The following is an 18908-nucleotide window of genomic DNA, read 5'->3' as shown; positions in this document are numbered from 1 at the left end:
CGCCGCTCCGCCCCGCCCCGGTCCCGCCCCGGTCCCGCCCCTCCGGTCCGCCCCATCTCGGCGAGGCACAGCACAAGGGGTTGGGGCTGACAATGGCGAGTTTATTGGTTCAGGTACAGCCAGGAGGATTGCAAGCGCTTCCAGGACAAATATACAGAGGGGAAGAGGGGAAATAACAAAAGAAAACAAATAAACGAACAAACAAAACAAAACAAAAAAAAAACAAAGTAGGAGCAACACAGAACAGGAATCGAGCTAAAAAGGGAACGCTTTTATCTGTGTTATGACATCGTACTCCCAAGCAGGAATCGTTTCCTTTCTCCAGTTAAGTCGAGCGGTCTTGCAATAAAATAAAGTGTGGTGGGGGAAGAAGTTAGTGTGCATTTCCCTCGAAAATAAACTCTAATTCATGCCAGTTAAACACTAGAACTAAAAATTTACACAGAAGCATCAAAGGAGATGGAAGTGTTATTAGAGTTATCTTTTCCTCTCTGAACAGTCCAGAAGAAAAACAATGGCTACAAATACAGCAGGCAAACTGACTGTTGGACTGAGGGGGATAGGATATATATAGTGTCGTAAGGAATTCAGTCTCAAGTTGTGCTAAACGCTCTTCGTCCTCTGTATGGCACATTTTGGTCCATGGTGGGGATTTTAAGTTGAGACGAACCCCGATTTCTTACAGAAACGTGTAAATATTGTTGCTCTTTAAAATGCCAGGTGTACTTCCTTCTACAAAGGTTAGGAGAGGTTTATAGGAAGTAGTCTGGGGTACGACGGGTAACATGAGGCTCTCCACGACGAGGTGCTGGGTCAAACTGGAGGCTGCAGGAAAGAAAAAAGGCATCATTTCCCCTCCTCAAAGTATTTTCCAATGCCACAACAAACACTAGACTTGCTCTCCCGCTGGTATTGCTTTACTCGTGCCAGCTGCTTCCGCATAAAACCTTCCAGGTCTCAAAACAAGCATCCACGGGAGTTAAAAGTCATCGGCCGGTCAGAGAGACCACCGCCCCCCAGCACTTCAGCAGCCATTGCTACTTTCACTCGAGCTCAGCTGAATGCAAAATTCAGACTCCTTCACCCATCTTTACACAGCCTAGTGCTACCCAAAATAAAAATAAATACATAAATCCATCTGTCTTTACTCTCTCCATCAAGCTCGGGCAATAGAGGGATTAATAAAAAGCAGAAGCTCCAACTCTCCAGAGAGCAGGAAGAAGAGATAACGCAGTACTCAAGAGAAGCTTTTAAGAGCTTAACGCGCTACTTATTTTTAGACATTCTTGCAGGTAGAGCACACAATGTTAATTCCAGAGTGGTTCGAGGTGGCTTTTCCTGAAAGAAACCCATTGGAAAGGATCCGACATTCCTCACTGCACAGCAGGGTTAGGAGGAGAGAACAGCCCCAGGTTACTCACAAGGAATATTTTAAAGTGTCGTCTAGTTCCATGATAGCAGCCTGGTTCCCACAACGGTAACAGTAATTGGGCGCACTGAAAATGGTCACCACATTTCGGTCGTGGCACCAGTTATAACCCTGCCAGAAAAAGAGAGAGAGAGAAAAAAAGTCTTTGTTAAACCTCAAACCTCAGCCCATCTGAAGTTCCTCTTCAGGCCTGAAACGATCCAAGGCATTTGTGAAACCCCAGACTTCTCGTAAGTATTTCTAACTGACTTGGTTTCATTTTATAACAAGTACTTGACCGCAAGAACAAGCGGTAGTTACCTGGGAAAAACAGCTTCAACCACTCTACAGAGAGATCGGCCATTCGTCGCTCACGCCTTTATCCATTTTGTACGCAAATTATGGATTGCGGTACAAAGAAACCTCGAGATTTGTACGTACGCCTTCAGCTTTCATCCCCCACAAATGAGAATTTGCCTGCTGGATGCGAGCGACTTCTGACACGCAGCGCTGCTTAAGGGATCTACTAGATTTTAAAAATACATCTGCTCCATTGACCCACCAGGCATTTTTCCAGCAAGACGTACAAGAATAGCCTATCAACAGCCGAAATGACGGCTTAATCCCTCTCACATCTGACTGCCGAGTATTCTAGGACAGCCTGGTTAACGCAGCAGCAGCCAGCGCCTAAGGAGATTATTACTTCCACAAACGGGGCGTGACAGGGTCCCTTCGGCAATTTATTCGGGGAGGGGAAACAGAACATCCCCTTATTTACATCGCAGGTTAAAGCACATTGTTTTACGCTGCTTGGTGTTTTCACATGATTAAAGTCCCTGTTTGGTATTTACCTGCCTAAGATTTAGGTGTCAGCTCACGCAAACCCATCAGCAGAACTCTCCCAGAGGAGACCAGAACTGGCATCTGTTTTGTTAGCCCCCTCTAGCAGAGCGCTTGCCCTACCTCCATGACAAGTTGGTGAGCACGGGAAACCAGTGTCAGACCATTGGCGTGGTTAAATGTTTCGGAAATATCTTGCCCAAACGTGTAGCCGGCACCACGTGGAGATATACCCCAGCCGCCACGATCATCCGGATCTGACCACAACAGATCACACATAGGACCCTTGAAAAAGATTAAATGTTCTTCATTAGATCACTAGCAAGATGGCTGTAAAAAGCCACTTTTATAATACATTTCTAGTAAAAAGACTGCCAACGTGTCCTTCTCTGCACAAGGCACGAGTTCATTTAACGCACAAAATAGCTGCTAGCTACTCACTGCATCAGTCAGCATTCTTCCCAAAGAAATGAATACCAGAAAACCATTCCCACCTCCTCTTCCATGCACACCGTTCACTATTTCACTTCAACTAGTCAGAGATACAAAGACACGGAGAGCAGATCCACAGTCTTACTCCTGACTCTCTCAGTGTAATAAAAAAGGCCACGTGCAAAGGTACGCACGTCCAAGGATGCACAATGAATTCACTGCTGCCAGCCAAGTTGCAATAAATTAAAGAAAGGGAAACGACCCGTAGGAGGCTATGAACTGTTCCAGACATTGATGTTAAGCCTTCAGCGGCCCTTCTGGCAGGGTATTCATCATTTGATTTCCTCTCCTAAACAGTGTATTGTTGGGCTTGACATATTCAAAAATATCCTGGTGTACATCTCCTCACAGCCACCAATGAAGCTCAGCGGCTTTTCTTGCCGAGCTACAAAGGGGCAGTGAAGACATTAAGCATTTATCCAAACCTGCTGCCGTTTCCTACCCGCCGACCTAAGCTCTGCTGAGATCTGTAGGGATCGCAGTGACCACGTCTGGAGGTCCCCAGGACAGCCAGATTTCAGCTCAGGACTGGGAAAACCCCAGAGCAACAATATAATTGTTACACCTAACTATTCTAGGATCAATTTACACAGCTTGTTTCAGGATTTTGGAAGGCTTGGACAGACCTTGCTGCGTTGTTCTTGCCATTACACCAAAAACCTTGCAGGACAAGCACTTCATTTTAAGCAAGGACCACTCGAGTCCACTTGTAAGCCCCAACCACTCCAACACCGAAGAGCCATTTGCTACCCCGGGAGCTCAGAAGGTGGTTTCTTCAGCCCCAAAGAAAGGACTGGCTGGGGAGGAAGGATGGTGACACAACACGGCTTCACGTGCTGGTTGCTTGTTCACAAGCAGGCCTGTGATGAGGCTGAAGGTAATGAACACCTTCCCCTGCCAAATACTATTATTCTTTGAGTCAGCGTGACACTCAAAAAATCCCGTGATTCTGTGAAAGACAGCTGTGAAAACCTCACAGCTCTCCTTTTGTAGACTGCTGTAATCAAAGCGGATTGAGTTGTGTGTGTTTTGCCCAAATGTGCGTTCATCTGCTCCAGCTCGTATAAAGGCAATAATCCGCTGTGTAACCGTGTGTCTCGCTGTTTAAGTGGATTTCAACGTGAGGCTACGTTTGCCTTTTCCACCAACAGATAGCTAAGTTAATGATGCATTTCCTCTCCTGTTACCTCGTGTGGAACTTCCTGCAGGCGGTCCAGAGCCCTGATATGATCCAGTGTATCTATGGATGGAGACAGACCACCATGGAGACAGAATATCTGGTCCGGAGGAAACAAAACAAAACAACAAAAAAAAAAAAAAAGAGAGCAATCCATTCAGTGCATATTGTTATGGGAAGACTGATCTCAGAAATAGCTGGTTTTAACTCTGTTACCATTCTTTTACAATTACAGCCATCTCACCCTCGCAGCCGAGAAACCAAATTTAATTCCCACAGAAGGAAACAAAACTGAAAGGCTGCACCTTGCATGGAGAGATCAGAGCAACAATGACACCATGCCGTCCATTTTAAGAATATCTTCCTTCACAGCCACAACTCAACTCGCATCTAATGTATAACGTGGGGATCCCCGCTTGCTGAGCGGTCATTTGCAACGAACCATACGTGCAATACCCTGCCAGTCCCTCGGCAGCAGAATCAAAAGCCTTCCCGTGCCATCAGCTTGTATTAACACCTCACTCAATTCTTCCCCAAGCCACAATAAGTACTTGAGCTTTCAAAAATATTCAGATCACAGGTTGAGGAAGCTTGTTTGAGACTGTTCCTGTAGAGGTCAGACAAAACAGTCTGCATCACTCCATGAAATGGAGCGTTTTCCTTATTCAAGGCTTACCTGGCCATCTACTAGAGCTGTAAGCGGAAGATAATCAAACAGATCTGTGAAATACTTCCAGACGTTGGCATTGCCATACTTTCGCAGACATTCGTCATAAAAGCCGTACACTTGTGTAATTTGTCTGCTTTCGTGATTGCCCCTCAGTATTGTGATGCGTTCCGGGTAACGCACCTATTGACAAAAGAAAATGCTTTTTTAACTCAAGAATGATACCATCAATATAGAAAGAAACAGTAACAGAATATTTCAAACAGCAGTCAAGCATTCAGCTCCGTTACACAATACGCCTTCATTAATGCATTTCAGTTTACATCTGTCTAGCTCAAGCCAACGTCGGCGTCAATGGGAGGAGCAATCCTTTCAAGACTCCCCAAAAGCGTGGTTTTGCCCAAGGTAGCTGTAGAAAAGCTGTCAAACCGTACCTTCAACGCTACTAGAAGAGTCACCGTCTCCACCGAGTAATAGCCTCTGTCCACGTAGTCTCCCATGAACAGGTAATTTGTGTCTGGCGATTTCCCACCAATTCTAAAGAGTTCCATAAGGTCGTGGAATTGACCGTGGACATCCCCGCAGACGGTGACGGGGCAACGTACCTCTTGCACATTCGATTCTTTCGTAAGAATTTCTTTAGCCTAGAAAGAAAAACACGTTTAGGACAAAAAGGTAGCAAACTCCTTCATAAGCGGGTGCAGATGTTATTCCACCGCATACAAACGAACTCAAACAAGTAACCAAACAAGTTAATTCCCAACCTCCCCTGAAATGAAGCAGTGTGAACTTCAAGACTTGCACCCGATACACCGTGTCCATCACCACTGGGGTTCACCCATGAATCCTGCGCCTCTTGCGTGCAGACAAGATGAAGCACTATTCCGGTAAGCTTCATTAGCACCACAGGCAGACCTTATCTTCTTAAGCACAACTGATTTTTTTTTTTTAATAAACATGCAGATTTTGACAGATTTCTTCATCTATGCGTTCACCACAGCTCGGGTCTGTTCATCTCAGCTTACGTGAGCTACGGCAGGACCCAGCACTCTCATCCGACTGCCAAAGACAAGCGCTATTCGCTTCTACCAAACCTAGAAGCTTTTACCTCAACAACCAGAGCTGTCCCCTCAGTATTGCAGGCCATCCCATGTCCTGTCAGCAAGACTTCGGTGCCAAACTCGTACCAACAGAGATTAATCAACACTCCTGCCGCCTGCTGTAAGGGCGGAAATAGCAGAGGAGACAGTGCACGCCACTCAGGCAACTATTACGGTTTTTTGAACAACTTGATTTGCCAAAGCCCACTTAAAGCTAGGTATTTTATGCTTACACTAGTAGGAAAGCTATGACCTCCTAGGCTTCTGACAGAAGTCATCTGACTTGCAACCATGCACTTGGACACAGACTCCCTCCTGCCACATTTTAGTCTGACTACCATCTGGGTTGCTCAATGGATTGCTCTCAATCCCACGCAGCCATGTGGAACCGTTCGCAGGCTGGAACAAATCCTCTTCTGCCAGCACTGACAGCTACTCCTCGCTGCCTTCCTCCTCTGGGATCCCTCAGGCTTCCCGCCGTTGCCACACACCCATAAACCTCACGTGCTCTCCCAAGACCAGGATTTCGCAGCGGCGGGTCTGTGCCATGGAAACAACACTACGAACGGCGCGTTCGTTCCGTATCGACAAAGCCAGCTCATCATGGGACTGCTGAGCAGAGAATTTCAGAAAGGCCGCACATGACAAAGCAGCTCGTCTGGCAGAAACGCTGGGCAACCGCCACTGCGCCAGATGAGCTGAGCTGTGTTCCTGTGCCAAACAATAACCAACGAGCGTGCCAGTGCCGGGGGCTGACGGGGCTGCCCCAGCTCTCCGGAGATACTGCGCTTTCAGAGCGCGCTGCGGCGAGTACGAGACCTCAGGAGCCGTACGTGAGGAAAAGGAACCTTCTCTGCACATTCCCAGAACGCATGGGAATTAACAAATCCATTTCCCTTGCAGAGGGGCAGATTTCCTCTTCTTGCTCAAGCTACCGAGGAATACAAGTATTCCTAAGCTTCGCTGTACCAACCTGGCACAGAACCTAGCCGCATATGCAAGAGGCGCTTCCCTCGCCCAGGGCACTTTTGCCTGCCAGATTTCCAATCCTCTTCCAAGCACAACAGTTTAACAACTTCTAAAGGCAGGTCACATACAACTGGAAAAGCGAAGTCAGAAGCGATTTAAACATACGGAGCCACAACCAGCTTCCCTGGCCGTACCCAGCTGGCAACAAAATGACCACAGATGGAGGGATGGCATCCCTGGATTTAGTCATCTCTTCCTCTACACCCAGCAGTTCCTCTGCTAGTTACGGCCATGTGATGTAGCCTATCTGCATTATCACTATCAAACATCATGTTTGTTTTGCTGCTTCCAGCTCATCGACTGATGCAGATCAGCGCTCCAGGCACACGTGAGGCACAGAGAACACCCACAGATAGGCTCGGTCTGATTTGGAGAAAAGGGCTGAAAGATCCCCCGTGCTGAACAGTCACTTCCCAAGGATGCCCGTCTTCACATTCAAACATTAGTTGCCTTGCCTCTTTTAGGGAAAGCGCATATTCTTTGGAAAGAATAACTTAAACCCCAAGCAGTCAGGGCTTGGACAGCATCCAGCATGCCCCCTGCGTGGTACGTAACCCAAGGGATGCGACTCTGATCCTCAAAGATGGGTCCTGCACGTGGACTTGATGATGTGGGGTCCACATTGCAGTTCTAAACTGACTGGAAACTGCTGGACACACAGCAGCACTCAAATTCTGTTCAAGTATTTTTTAAAAGCACCTATTGCACCTTCTGAGAGCTGCTACCCTCTGGGAGGGACAGCTACAAAACACAGTCACAGAACAGCTGCTCAGCGTGTTCTGATTTGCACGTAGCAACAGACAGGGTTTCGCTGGAGCTAACTTCACCACAAAAGCTGCGATGTGTTTCCTGCCTTTTCCTATCACTCATACCGCTCCCTTCCCAGATGCATAAAAAGAAATACGCTTACTTCAAGCCTCCGAAGAAAAGATGCAGGACACCGTACAGATAACATACATACTTACCAGTGTCTCGACCACATCATCACCCTCCACCTTTCTGATCTGCCCAGAAAACCCACGCACCCGCCCTGAGAACACATACAGGTAAAGCAGCACGGGCAACAGAGAAAAGCTCCTTTTGCGCAGAAATAGGGCTAACATACTTTAAATGCATCCCAGGAAGGTGGGCCAGCCTGAGCCCTGAAATTTTGGTACTAGGAGAATCTAGAAGTTTCCCCTCAGGAGAAAGGAGGAGCTAGCAGCTGAAAAGCAGCAGCTTCTTAAGGGGCCTACCAGCTGTTACTGTGTAGCCTATTTTAGCTTACTATGTAGACAAACACATATGCACATTAATAGATTAAGCCTGTCGTTTTAACACTGCAGAGCTGGTTCCAACCAGGCCTGGGAGCTGAGCTTGGCTGGCCGCAGAAGCGTGCCCTCCCGTGACTTTCTAATGCAGAACAAGACCTTAAAGACCTTAAGCATCATTAAAAACACTCCAGAAAAGCGGCGACTAACCGGCGCGCTCTGCTTCTGTATTTCATTGTGCGGAGCTAACGCTGGAGTCAAATGACTTAAAATAACAAAAGCGCCATTACAAAACAAGGATAAAAAACTCTAATGCAAGCAAGCTGCCCTGCTTTATCATCGGTTACTTAAAGAAGCTGTTCAGTAGTCATATTTTAGCTACCTTTGTTTTAGAAAACGGTGACCAATGTTATCGGCTTCCTAAGCATGTGTCCCAATTGTTTTCGATGAAAACCATATCCAGGTCAGAATAACAAACAGCAGCTTTTAGGTTATTTGTATTAAATAAACCTCCATTAAGCACAATAGTTACCCTGTCTGTGCTCAAAATTACTTTGAAGAGTAGACTATTTGTTGGCCGTGAGCTTTCCCAGTGTTGGATTCTGTAGATCACCTTTGTAGACTGGAACACGAGCTTGCCTGCCATCCAGTCCTCAATCCACGTGGAGGGAGGCTGGAGAACGCACATCTCAATAATTCACCGTGTTGACCTCGCAAGAGGAAACCGAGCGGTCTCAGGGCTTGAAAACAACCCATTAACGCGCTGCTCCGAAACCCGAGATGCTACAGCGGCTTTGAGACTACCGTCGGGATCACCAGGAGACTAATCCCTCTGTGAGAGACTTAACAATCAAATCCACATCAACTATTACGCCGTTCAGATTTGTCTACGGTAATTGTGTAGGCCGATTCCATGGGCAAGAGGATTACAATCCAACCAAGAGACAGACTTTTCAGCCTTGTGTTTTCTCTAGATAAAACCAAAGACCCCAAGCACCTCCGTTGCATACAAGATCTTTTGAGAGCACAGAAACTCAACTCCTTTGGGAAGATTCATTTACTGCACCACGAGCTCACCCGTAGAGGCTCTTAGTTCGGGAATCAGAGAAGCCAGCCATGGAGTTTCTGATCAAAATTCAACTGAACCGTCACTCCATCAGCTGTGACGGACCAATCTAGTACATCAACAAGTGTGCTGACAATATTAAAATCTCAAGGAGCTTGGCCTGAACAAGAACCAGCTGGATTCTCCCCAGATGAGATGGAAGCTGGAGGGACAGAGCTATCTTGCCCTTCATCAACAAGGCAGCAGAAGACACACTGGAGCTCAAGAGTGACAGGGACTGTCAAGGTGCACGCGTGTTCCTAGAGGTACCTGGGCCAGCATACCCCAGGATGAGCGTCATCGCTGGCGAGATCAAACGTTCCTGGCCGCGACTCAACACAACACTTGGAATTTCATGGTTTGAACGGTGTCCAGGATGCTACTTGGCTCCATCACTCATTCTAATTTCACCAATTAGCGCAGAAGAGCTTGCTAACTCATTCTCCTAAAATTATTCTTGGGTGAAACTATCTGGGAGGGCAGAAGCATCCTAGGCAGGTGCCACTAACAGCACCTGGCTCCTGTGGCTTGGTTTGAATAATCAGTTTACAGTCGCCATGCAATAACCGTACAAGGAATCCGAGTCTTCATTAACGACTAGAATCCTTCTCCTCCCACCGCTTCACAACACAAAGCTCTCAAGCTGCTCACAGCAATGAGACTGTAACCCTTCTTGCACATTCAAAGAACAAGGATAGAAAAAAGAAGCTACAAAGAGAGATTGTTATGGATGCTTGCTTGCCTGCATTTTAAATTAAGAGACAGCCTTTTACTCGCCTTCTTTCATACCCCATTTTATTACCTTGGTGAAAAACCCTTTTCCCTGGAATAAGTAGGATCGCTCTTAACTCTCTCACCAGAATTCATCTGCTCACCTGACTTGAACTTTAAAACCTAAGTATTCAGAGATTTCCATGTCCAAACTTGGGAGCGCTTCCTATTAAATGAATCCAACTTCTTGGCCCTTTAGCCTGACTTTAGCTGTCTGAGATACAGGTTACAACCTGTGCAAATTCAAAGGCAGTTCGATACGGCCAGCACCACCCTGCTATCGGTACCCCAGTTAACAATTTCGAAGCTAGCACCAGCACAGAAAGCCGCCACGGCACCTTCGATGAGGCGCATACGTAACCCAAAGCAGAACTGTATAGATTTTCGCTGCCTATTTAATGAAAGTGGAAATAGGTTTTAATAACCTCCTGCCATAAAGAGAGTCTAAGACCACGACGTTAAGAGAAGTAGGATGAGATGCAAGACATCTGATGCACACTTCCCCACCATACTGGAACATTTCTCGTGACTACAAGCTCCAGCAGTGATCATAATTGTTTGTCCTTCTATTATCCTTTAAATGTCTGCATGATTCTAGCCAGATTTCATTTTTAAGACCAGCAGAACAGGAAACAAGTGTTCTCATGTTGTCTTGAGACGACATCTTGATTAACTGCATGAAGAATACAAAACTGATTAGCTGCCAAAATGATGTCGAAACTGGGCAGGTGAAGACAGAATGTGATTTTTACAGGTGCAAATTTCAAGAACTTTCAAGAGGCAGAATAACAATAAACCCCAACTCTGGGATTTGTTTCTCTGGGCTTCCCCCCCCCCCACCTCATTTTGATTGAAACTTTTTTTCTTTTACTACCACACTCTCCCACAAATGTAAACCTGTGGCAAGAGGTACTATTGTGCTTGGCCTCTTAGAAATTAAGTCACAGGAGCGCCAAGAAGTGAAACAAGGGTGGTAAAGGCTTCCCCGAGCGTCACATCAAGGAAACAAACTAAACCAGCTTTCTGGCAGGGCTGTTTCACACCAAAAGCAAGCCTGCACAGCCAAAAGTTTTTGTAAGCTCCTTTCCACTGCCAGCTGGGTGATACAACCACTCCCCAAAAACTTAAGAATAAGGCAGGTAAGAGCATTGCAAAGCATTTACTTCATACCTAAGTTGTTTCAATCAGTTACCAGCACGCCTGAAGAATGAAGTGCTGCGACAGATGACATTTATTTCACGCCTTGCTCCACGGGTTCAAGCTTCCTACCTGTCACCCGGATGACAAACACCCTCTCCGCCTCCAGCTGCACCGTGGTGCGCCGAGCTGCTGCTCTCCCTATTTACTGTGTAAGCCCTGACGAACAGCCACAATCTGCTGGCATTGTCCTCCAGCTTCTTAAAACACAGCAGCCGCAGCTCCTTAATTAAACAGCGCAGCCGGAGAAAAAGGGAAATGGCTTTCTGTCACAGCTTGCTGGTTAGAACAGCAGTTGCCAGCCAGCAATGCTTGGAGCTGGGCACAGATCACGCTAATAAATTCTCTCAGGCTTATTAGCTAGGCCTCACGCAGGAGACAGCACAGCCACAGAGAACTTTTACTCTTCAAGATATAGCTACTCTCCAAGCCACTGCTGTCGCTCCTTGCTGCGGCACCAGCCCTTCTCACCACGCTCCCTCAGAACCGACAGAGCTCTGGAGAAAGAGTCACAAAACAGACAGCCCCAGCATGGAATAAAAAAAGGGCAAGAAAACAGAGGCTGGGTGGGGGCTAGCTAGATGTCAGGACCAGTAGTGAGGGCATCTGCCAGGAAGCCAGAGCCTGGAGTCTGGCATAATCTCTGCCTGTGGCATTCAAACAAACGGCTCCTACCTTTCCGATGAGCACCCCGGCACGTTATGAGGTCGCAGCGCTGACCCTCTCTACGGATCAAATCTTATCGCTGCGGCAGTCTACCGAGGATCCGACAGAAGCAAATAGCTGCATCTTCTGAAGATGGCATCGAGATGTTTAATCACTGGCCAAAACGTGCTGCCGTGAACAGGCATCAGAACACGTGTTTCGCTGCTGAGAGAACTGAGCGAGACACACAGGTAATAACGTGACAACACCAAGCTCGCCATCAGCAACATGACGCTAAAGGGAACGCCGAACTGACTACTGTACCCTCCTGCGCCTGATAATTATCAGTCCATCCAGGGAAGAAAGCAGAGAGCTTCTTTGAAGCGCCTGATGCACGGCAACGGGCTCTGCTGATCTCTGAGATAAGAAGCAAGTAGAAAGAATAATCTTTGTAACTACGTTAGCTACCACTTCAATTCTTCAACTGTCCCATCCTGCAAAGAAAATCCTAACTTAGTCACAGATTACAGTATTGAGGCAATGTCCACACAGAGGTATTTAACTTCTCAGACAAAATCCGACACAAGTCTCAAGATTGGTCTCCTGATGGGGTGTAAAAAAAAAAAAAAAAAAAAAGCTCTTGACCATCTACAGTAAACAAGTCCAAACAGCAATTTGCCAAAGGACTGTTCAAACCACAGTCCGAAATAACAGACCGTGTCCTTCATCCAACCATTCCTGTTTCTATTTTAGTCTCCCTCAGCAGCTTGTAAACCACTGTTCAGGTTGGCACTACAGCTTATCTCTTATCCCCCTCGGCTTTCCTAGATTACGCATCGGATGTCAAAAGACTTCCTCATTGATTCCGGGCTGACTTTTCAGCATGTGGCCAATACACGGTATGAGACGTGAGGGAGAGGCGCAACGCCATGCCCCTGAAGGACAGAAGAGATTCCTCCCTGCACACACCACCCCTCAGCCTCCTCCGCGGCTTAGATGAACCCAAAGGCAAAAGATTAAAAAAAAAAACCAAAACAAAAAAACCAAACAACCCTACTATAGAGGACAAGTCCGTGTGAAAAAATTACTATAACCGTGGCGGTTTTGACGCCAGAACTGTACCGCCACTGCGTACAGGCGGACTCCCAAGCTCAGACGTACCACAGGCAGCATCCCGGCCTGACAGCGGGGAGAAGCAAGCCTGCTTCCCCGCCTCGGCAGCCCGCACGCTCCCACTGCCATTTTCCGCCCGCCTTGCTGCCCGCAGCGGGGCTGAGGTACCGCCAGCCCCAACCCCGAGCCGAACCACCCCGGCTCGCAGCGCTGCCTGCCGGGGACTCACCCGCTACCAGCACCGGGCCCTACAGACGAGGTAAAGCCGGGCCCGGCCCGGTCCCCGCACTCACCTTCTCGCAGAGGCTGCGGACCTGGCTCTCGCTCAGCTGCCGGCACTCGTTCAGCTGCTCGATCCACTGGTCCAGCTCTTTGGCGAAACCCTTCTCCTCCATGGCGGCGGCGCTGTCCGCCGGGTGGGGCCGGGCCGAGGGGCCGGGCAGGGCCCCGCCGCGCTCGGGACCCGCAGGGCCCGGGCCCGCCTAACGGTGGCGGCACAACTAACCGGGACGCGCGGCCTGCAGCGCTCCGCTCCGCTCCGCGTAATGGCGGCCCCCCCTTCCCCCCACTCACCCTTTCCCGGCCCTGCGCACTTCCGGCCACACCCACCCCGCGTGGCCCGTGCGCGCGCGCGCACTTCCGGGCCGCCCCTGCGCACGCGCGAGCCACGCCTCCCCCTCAGGGCTCCGCCCCTCGCCCTGACGGTCACCGCCTCCTGTGAGGCGATGGCCGGGCCGCCCCGCTCCGCCCCCGGCCGGTCCCCCTCCGGTGGCGGATCCCTGCCTCCCCGCGGTGGGCTGGGGTGAAGCGGGATACGAGGGAGGCGAGACGGAGGTCCCCGTCCCCCTCGGGTGGCGGCAGCGGCCTCTGCGAGGAGCGGGCCGCCCCCTGTCACCGTGTGTCGAGGCGGGAGAGGCCGGGCGTGCGGCCTCGGCTTGTGGTGGAGGGCGGCAGCGTAGGGGCGCGATGTCGTTAGGGGTCTGACAGGGACAGGCCTCCCCCGGAGCCACCCGCAGACTGGCCCGGCCTGTGCGTGGGGATAAGGTGAACCCGTTGTCAGCACAGACCCAGACCCCGGCTCTGCGTATCCTTTCTACGCTACCTGTGCCTCGGGAGGCTGCTGCTACTTGCAGTTGGATTTACACGCACGCGTATTTATGATAGACGGCATCTCGCTTGCTGCCGTTTGACAAGAGATGGTCGCTCTATTCCCACCCGAAGCGACTGAAACACCTGACGGTACAAACGGAAATAAATCACAGAAAGTAGGTGCAGCTTTCACCCTGTGAGAGGCTGTCACAAAGCATGTGCGTGACTAAGTCCCACTGAAATCCTGAAACGAGGAACTGGCAGGGTGGTTGTGGGTGTCTGGACGGGCACCTCCCGCTCCGAGAAGGACAACGGGGCAGAGGGATGCAGCCCTTGGGTTGAAGCAGGCTGGGACGGCTTCCACACTTTGCCGCCCAATTAAAATTTAGGTATTTACTGGAAAACGGGGCTTTCAACGATCCGCCGATTTGCACGAGGGTGCTGATGTGATTTTGGGGGAATTTTTCTTCGTTTTTTTCCTTCTGATGGGACTTTTGTCCTCTGCAGCTGGCTGCTGCGGCCGCGGTGCTGGACGAGGCAGGGCCGGGCAGAGGCCGTGCTTCCTCCGAGCTTGTGGCCGGCCGCGATGATCGCTCGTCCATTTTATATATACAAGGGCGATCAAAAATGGAACCCGCGTACCGTGGCGTACCAAACGCAGCGCGGCATTAATTAACATAAACACCAATAAAAATTAACATATTTGCTTACAGTCTGCTACTCGATTCATCTCGGAGTCAGCCCTAAATTGCGAGCGACCTGTGAACATTTCTATCTACTGCAGCATAGCCATCTCTTCATTTGATCTTCTCTAAGTTTTGGCTTGCTTTACTGTCTCTTCTATACCGGAATGTAATAGTAACGGGTAATGATGTAATAACTCTGGCGGTTATATTGCTCAGGTCTGGAGCGCCGGGTACGCTTGACTTCCAGGTGCCTGGCCCAGACAGCGAGGACCGGGATTTTAGGAGTTAACTGGTGCGAAACTTTCCTGGGGTTTTTAGCAGAATAAGATAAGTGAAGTCCTTGCGGTGGGTTTTTTTTTTTTTCATGTCGGATGGAAACGCTGAGACTCGCTGAGGAGCTACTCGGGCTGCGCAGGTGTTCTTCTGCCAGGAGCACCAAAGCCGGTTACGGTTTCCTTAATCCCCGCTGGGTAAAGCAGCCGGATTTGCGGACTTCACCCTGAGGTGAAGGAGAAAATTAAAGGGTTCAAAGCATCACATCCCTAAAGCGAATTTTCCAACTAAAAATACATTTAGCAAACTAAAAGGGAGCAATATATATTAAAAAAATACAATTTTGTAGCCACTCTTAAAGATTGCCCATCCTTTGCCATTTCAGTACCCAGAAAAGGCGCCTGCCGGGAACCGTTCACATACACCTGGATGTTCTATTTGCTCACTGGCTTCCAGCAGATTATTTTTAACCAAATTGCCCGCATCCGTGGCACTGCAGCGGCCCCAGGGTAAGGCAAAACCTCCAGCGTGGCAGCGGGCAATAAATCCTTCCCCCCGGGAGCTTCCCAAGGACAGCACGCACTGCGCGCCTTCGAGAACCTATGGGAGACCCGCTGTAAAAATCATCCCGTGACTTGTCCAAAATCACCTGGGTCTCAGGAGGTTATGACGCAGCGTGAAAACAAGTGCTTTTATTTATGTCTTTCAAATTTTTAAGATTTCCTCGTTATTTAATACGAGGAAACAAAATCGGAAAGAAGGCCGTGTGTGCTAACATGGAAGTCTCACATCGCTCCTGCTGGGAGAAATACCACGTACCCCGAGGTTTGCAAAATCAGAGAAAAGCATTAACTAGCTGTTAGCAAGCTAGTTAACCTGGTTAGTTATGTACTTGTTAACTAATAAGTTGATTATTGTCCCAAGTTTTAGATTGGAAACAACTATCTGGTAACTACTTGCCAACCCTCCCTGTATATGGAGGCATACGTTTAAATATCCACGTTTATATATTACACTTCGGTGATTAAGTTTCTATTTACCGGTTCCTTACCACCATTAAAATGTTTAATAGGAAAAGCCTAAATGGAAAGCTGGAATAGATATATTTCTCTTGGCTTCTTATCAGGAACTAAAGAGGTTTCTTAGGTATCGATCCGAGCCGGTGAGTCTTCTCCCCGGCGGCAGCGAAGGACCAGCAAAACCTCGCACCTACGGCTGTTGCGGCCTGAGCCAGGACGGTCCGCGGATCAGCCCGACGTGGTTTACTGGAAGAGGATTTTGCCAGGCAGCAGCGGGGGATGTTCAGCAGATTGCCCAGCAGGGAAAAGTGAAAAGCCTCGCCGAGAGAAAATGAACGAAGGCAGGAACCTGCGGCGCTACACTGCGATCTGCATGTTGGCCGCGAGCCTGGCGGAGAGAAAACCCGCCCGGGCGCGCTGCGGGCGCCCCGCAGCACATCCTCCGCCGTGCAAAAAGCAAGGGGGTGTTGTAAATTTGAACCTGCGTACCTGCGGCGTCCCCTCTGGATGACGGTCTCATCGCTGCTGGCCATGTCCTCCGAGGTCCTGGGGCGGACTGAGAGGAAGGACGTGGTTAAGAAACAGTAACGAGAAGGAAGCTGTTTGCTCTTGGCAGGCAAGTAACTCCAGCAGAAGTGATAAATCAAACCACAATAAGCTCCGAAATCTTTCTGCCTCGACTTTTCTTGCTATTGAATTCTTTAGGAAGCGAACCGTTTCACATATCACAACTACCTCAACGTGAGTCTCAACAGGTTTTACGGTGGCGGTACTAAGGCTGCCTTTCTTCACCGCGCCCACCGTGTTGTCATCGGCAATTAAAAGGTTGCTTACACCTTCCTCCTGCAGAATCTGAAAAATACTTTTTCAGGCTCTCAGAATGCTCCCTACACCTGACCATTAGCGTCTGCAGCTTCCTGAGATCCGCAGGCTGGGTTTCTTCCAGCATTTCTCCCAAGCAGCAAATACCGGGATGTAAAATCGGGATTTTTTTGAGCATGACTTACCGAACAACTCGACACCGGGGCTTGGCGTTCCTTATCCATCCTGGTACGGGGTTTTCCAGTTTTGAGCTCACAGACCTCACGGGGTTTGGACAGGGCCTCCTGGTCAAGTTCAAAGAGAAGCCGGCTCTTTTCCTCCTCAGCAGCCTTTCTTAAACACATCCTTCTACCTTTCCCAACAAGGCTTTTAGCTGCCTCAAAAAATATATGCTCAGACCCAAAGAAGGATTCCCTCAGGGCCACGGATGCATCTCAGTTAGGAGTCGGGGTGTCCGGTGGCTCTGGCCTGATTTTTGGGGGGCACCAGGCTCCCATCTCCCCATCCAGAAACGGGGAATTTGCTCGGGATGTTGGGTTGGTTTTCTCTCCTTTTTTTTTTTTTTTTGTTTTGGCTTGTTTGGAGATCCCCCCCGGCCCCTGGTGCTTTCCAGCATTTAGCGAGTGGATTTTCCACCACCTTCTCTAAAATCTAATCATTTCTACGCTAAAACCTTCAGAAAAGGCAATGCTGGTGAAAGCAGTGAAAAAGGCCATGAAAAAATAAATAAATGCTGGCTCTGTAACGTCAAACCCTTCGTTGGGTACCCTTTCTTTCTTATTTTTGTGATTTTTCCCACAGAAACTTGGTCTTTTCGGGTGTGACACAAAACGCAAGGGAACCCAAATCGGAAATAATTACTTACTGCCGCCGCCGCCTATGGAAGGCGTTGCCGGGGCTTCTCCACCGCGTCCCAGAGCACGGTGTGTTCCTAACAGTACGCCGGCATTCTAGAGAGGGAAAAAAACCCCACAGAGTGAAAAAATAAACAAATCGGTAAAGTCTTTTCTTCTGTCAGCAGCTGAGGGTGCGCAAACCACGACGTGTCCTCAGACTGGAGTCGCTGCACGGCTTCTAGTAGCCGTCCCCGCTTCGGGGAGTAAAACCCACGAAGAAAAAAGGAGCTACTTGAATTTCCCTTGGGGTTTTTTGCTGATTTGGCCCCATCCGCATTTCCTCTGCTGCAACTTTTATTGCAGGGAGTTATTCCACCTCGATCTCCCCTGTGCCTCCTCACCCCGTGTCCCCTGCACCCCACGACGGGGCACCCCGGATCCCCCCGGACCCTTGTCCCGTGTGGACCTGTGTCACCCACAGGCACCCGCACACCCCCCCGCACCATCACAGCATTATCTCCGCCCCAGCACCCGCCCCCAGCACCTTGCGCCTCTTCTGCAGCACCCGGCGCTGAGCCCCGGCGCTTTCGTGACAGCACCAGCAGAGCTGCCTCGGGGAAAGGTCCAGCCGCCAAAAATCAGCTGAGGAAGCAAATCTGGATCATTTGGAGTGACGTACCGATGCTCAGCGCTCCTGAGAGAGCCCCACCGCCCCCTGATTTGGGGCTAAAAGGCGACAAAGGAGCATTTCGGGGTGCAGACGCCACGTTTTTGCTGAGGATGGAAGGCAGACGTACCTGACGGCGCCCTCCACAAAGCCAGGCTTCTTGTTCCCGGCTTCTCCCCGCAGGATTCGTCTCTGCTCCCTCCTTCCCGTGCTGGTGTCCGTTGCCATAGGCAGTGCTGCTCGTGCTGCGAGGAGCAGCAGGAAACATCTACAAAACCTTGATAAACTGGGAAAAAAAAGCCGGAGAGAGGTCAGAGGGGGAGGAAAGGGGCGAAGAGGGGGAGGACGGTGCCTGGAGAGGGGCGTAAATCACTGAAAACGTACTCCGTGGCCATACCATAGCCGCAGGGACAGTGTCCGACAGGAAGGAAGGGCGACAGCCCAAGCTCTCGCACGGACTCCCCTGAAATGTTCCTCTTAGATACAGATACGTCTTTAAGGGAATAAAAAATGCCTTCCTGTAGCAGCCTGCAACATTTTTACTCCAAAAATAGCTTTTTTAGGGGGGGAAAACCTCAAAACCTGAGAGTCTGGCAACAGGTTTTGTTTGCAAACGCCCCGCAAATCTGGAATATTTGCTTATTGCTTTATTGAACTGCTGGCTGATTTGATTACGTCCCTGGAAACGGATGTGCAAATCATTTTTCCAGCCTTGTGAGGGC

The 18908-nt window shown here is 49.4% G+C and overlaps 1 protein-coding gene and 1 long non-coding RNA gene across 5 annotated transcripts; both read right to left on the bottom strand.

Moving 5' to 3' along the window:
• Positions 1 to 80: 80 nt before the first annotated feature.
• Positions 81 to 13390, bottom strand: PPP2CB (protein phosphatase 2 catalytic subunit beta). Of its 3 annotated transcripts, XM_054824261.1 has the most exons (8): positions 13088 to 13355; positions 11712 to 11915; positions 5019 to 5228; positions 4594 to 4767; positions 3928 to 4017; positions 2372 to 2533; positions 1422 to 1540; positions 81 to 825 (listed from the first exon to the last, which is right to left on the bottom strand). In XM_054824261.1, the coding sequence occupies exons 3-8, from the start codon at positions 5133 to 5135 to the stop codon at positions 753 to 755; spliced, it is 735 nt and encodes a 244-aa protein (XP_054680236.1). In that variant the 5' UTR covers positions 5136 to 5228; positions 11712 to 11915; positions 13088 to 13355; the 3' UTR covers positions 81 to 752. The 3 variants fall into 3 exon arrangements, with proteins under 3 accessions (XP_054680236.1, XP_054680234.1, XP_054680235.1); XM_054824259.1 differs by lacking the exon at positions 11712 to 11915 and having other exon boundaries at positions 13088 to 13390; XM_054824260.1 differs by lacking the exons at positions 3928 to 4017; positions 11712 to 11915.
• A 1357-nt stretch (positions 13391 to 14747) lies between these two features.
• LOC129205608 (uncharacterized) lies at positions 14748 to 18829 on the bottom strand. 2 transcript variants are annotated; one of them, XR_008576799.1, is made up of 5 exons: positions 18317 to 18829; positions 17549 to 17633; positions 16869 to 16967; positions 16351 to 16713; positions 14748 to 15068 (listed from the first exon to the last, which is right to left on the bottom strand). It is a non-coding gene; the product is annotated as an uncharacterized LOC129205608 (long non-coding RNA). The 2 variants fall into 2 exon arrangements; XR_008576798.1 differs by having other exon boundaries at positions 16351 to 16417.
• Positions 18830 to 18908: the final 79 nt, after the last annotated feature.

This window comes from Grus americana, chromosome 4 (genome assembly GCF_028858705.1).
Source record: "Grus americana isolate bGruAme1 chromosome 4, bGruAme1.mat, whole genome shotgun sequence".
NCBI classification, from domain to species: Eukaryota; Metazoa; Chordata; class Aves; order Gruiformes; family Gruidae; genus Grus; species Grus americana.
The sequence above is the reverse complement of the archived record's forward strand: the minus strand, read 5'-3'. Positions and strand labels throughout refer to the sequence as shown.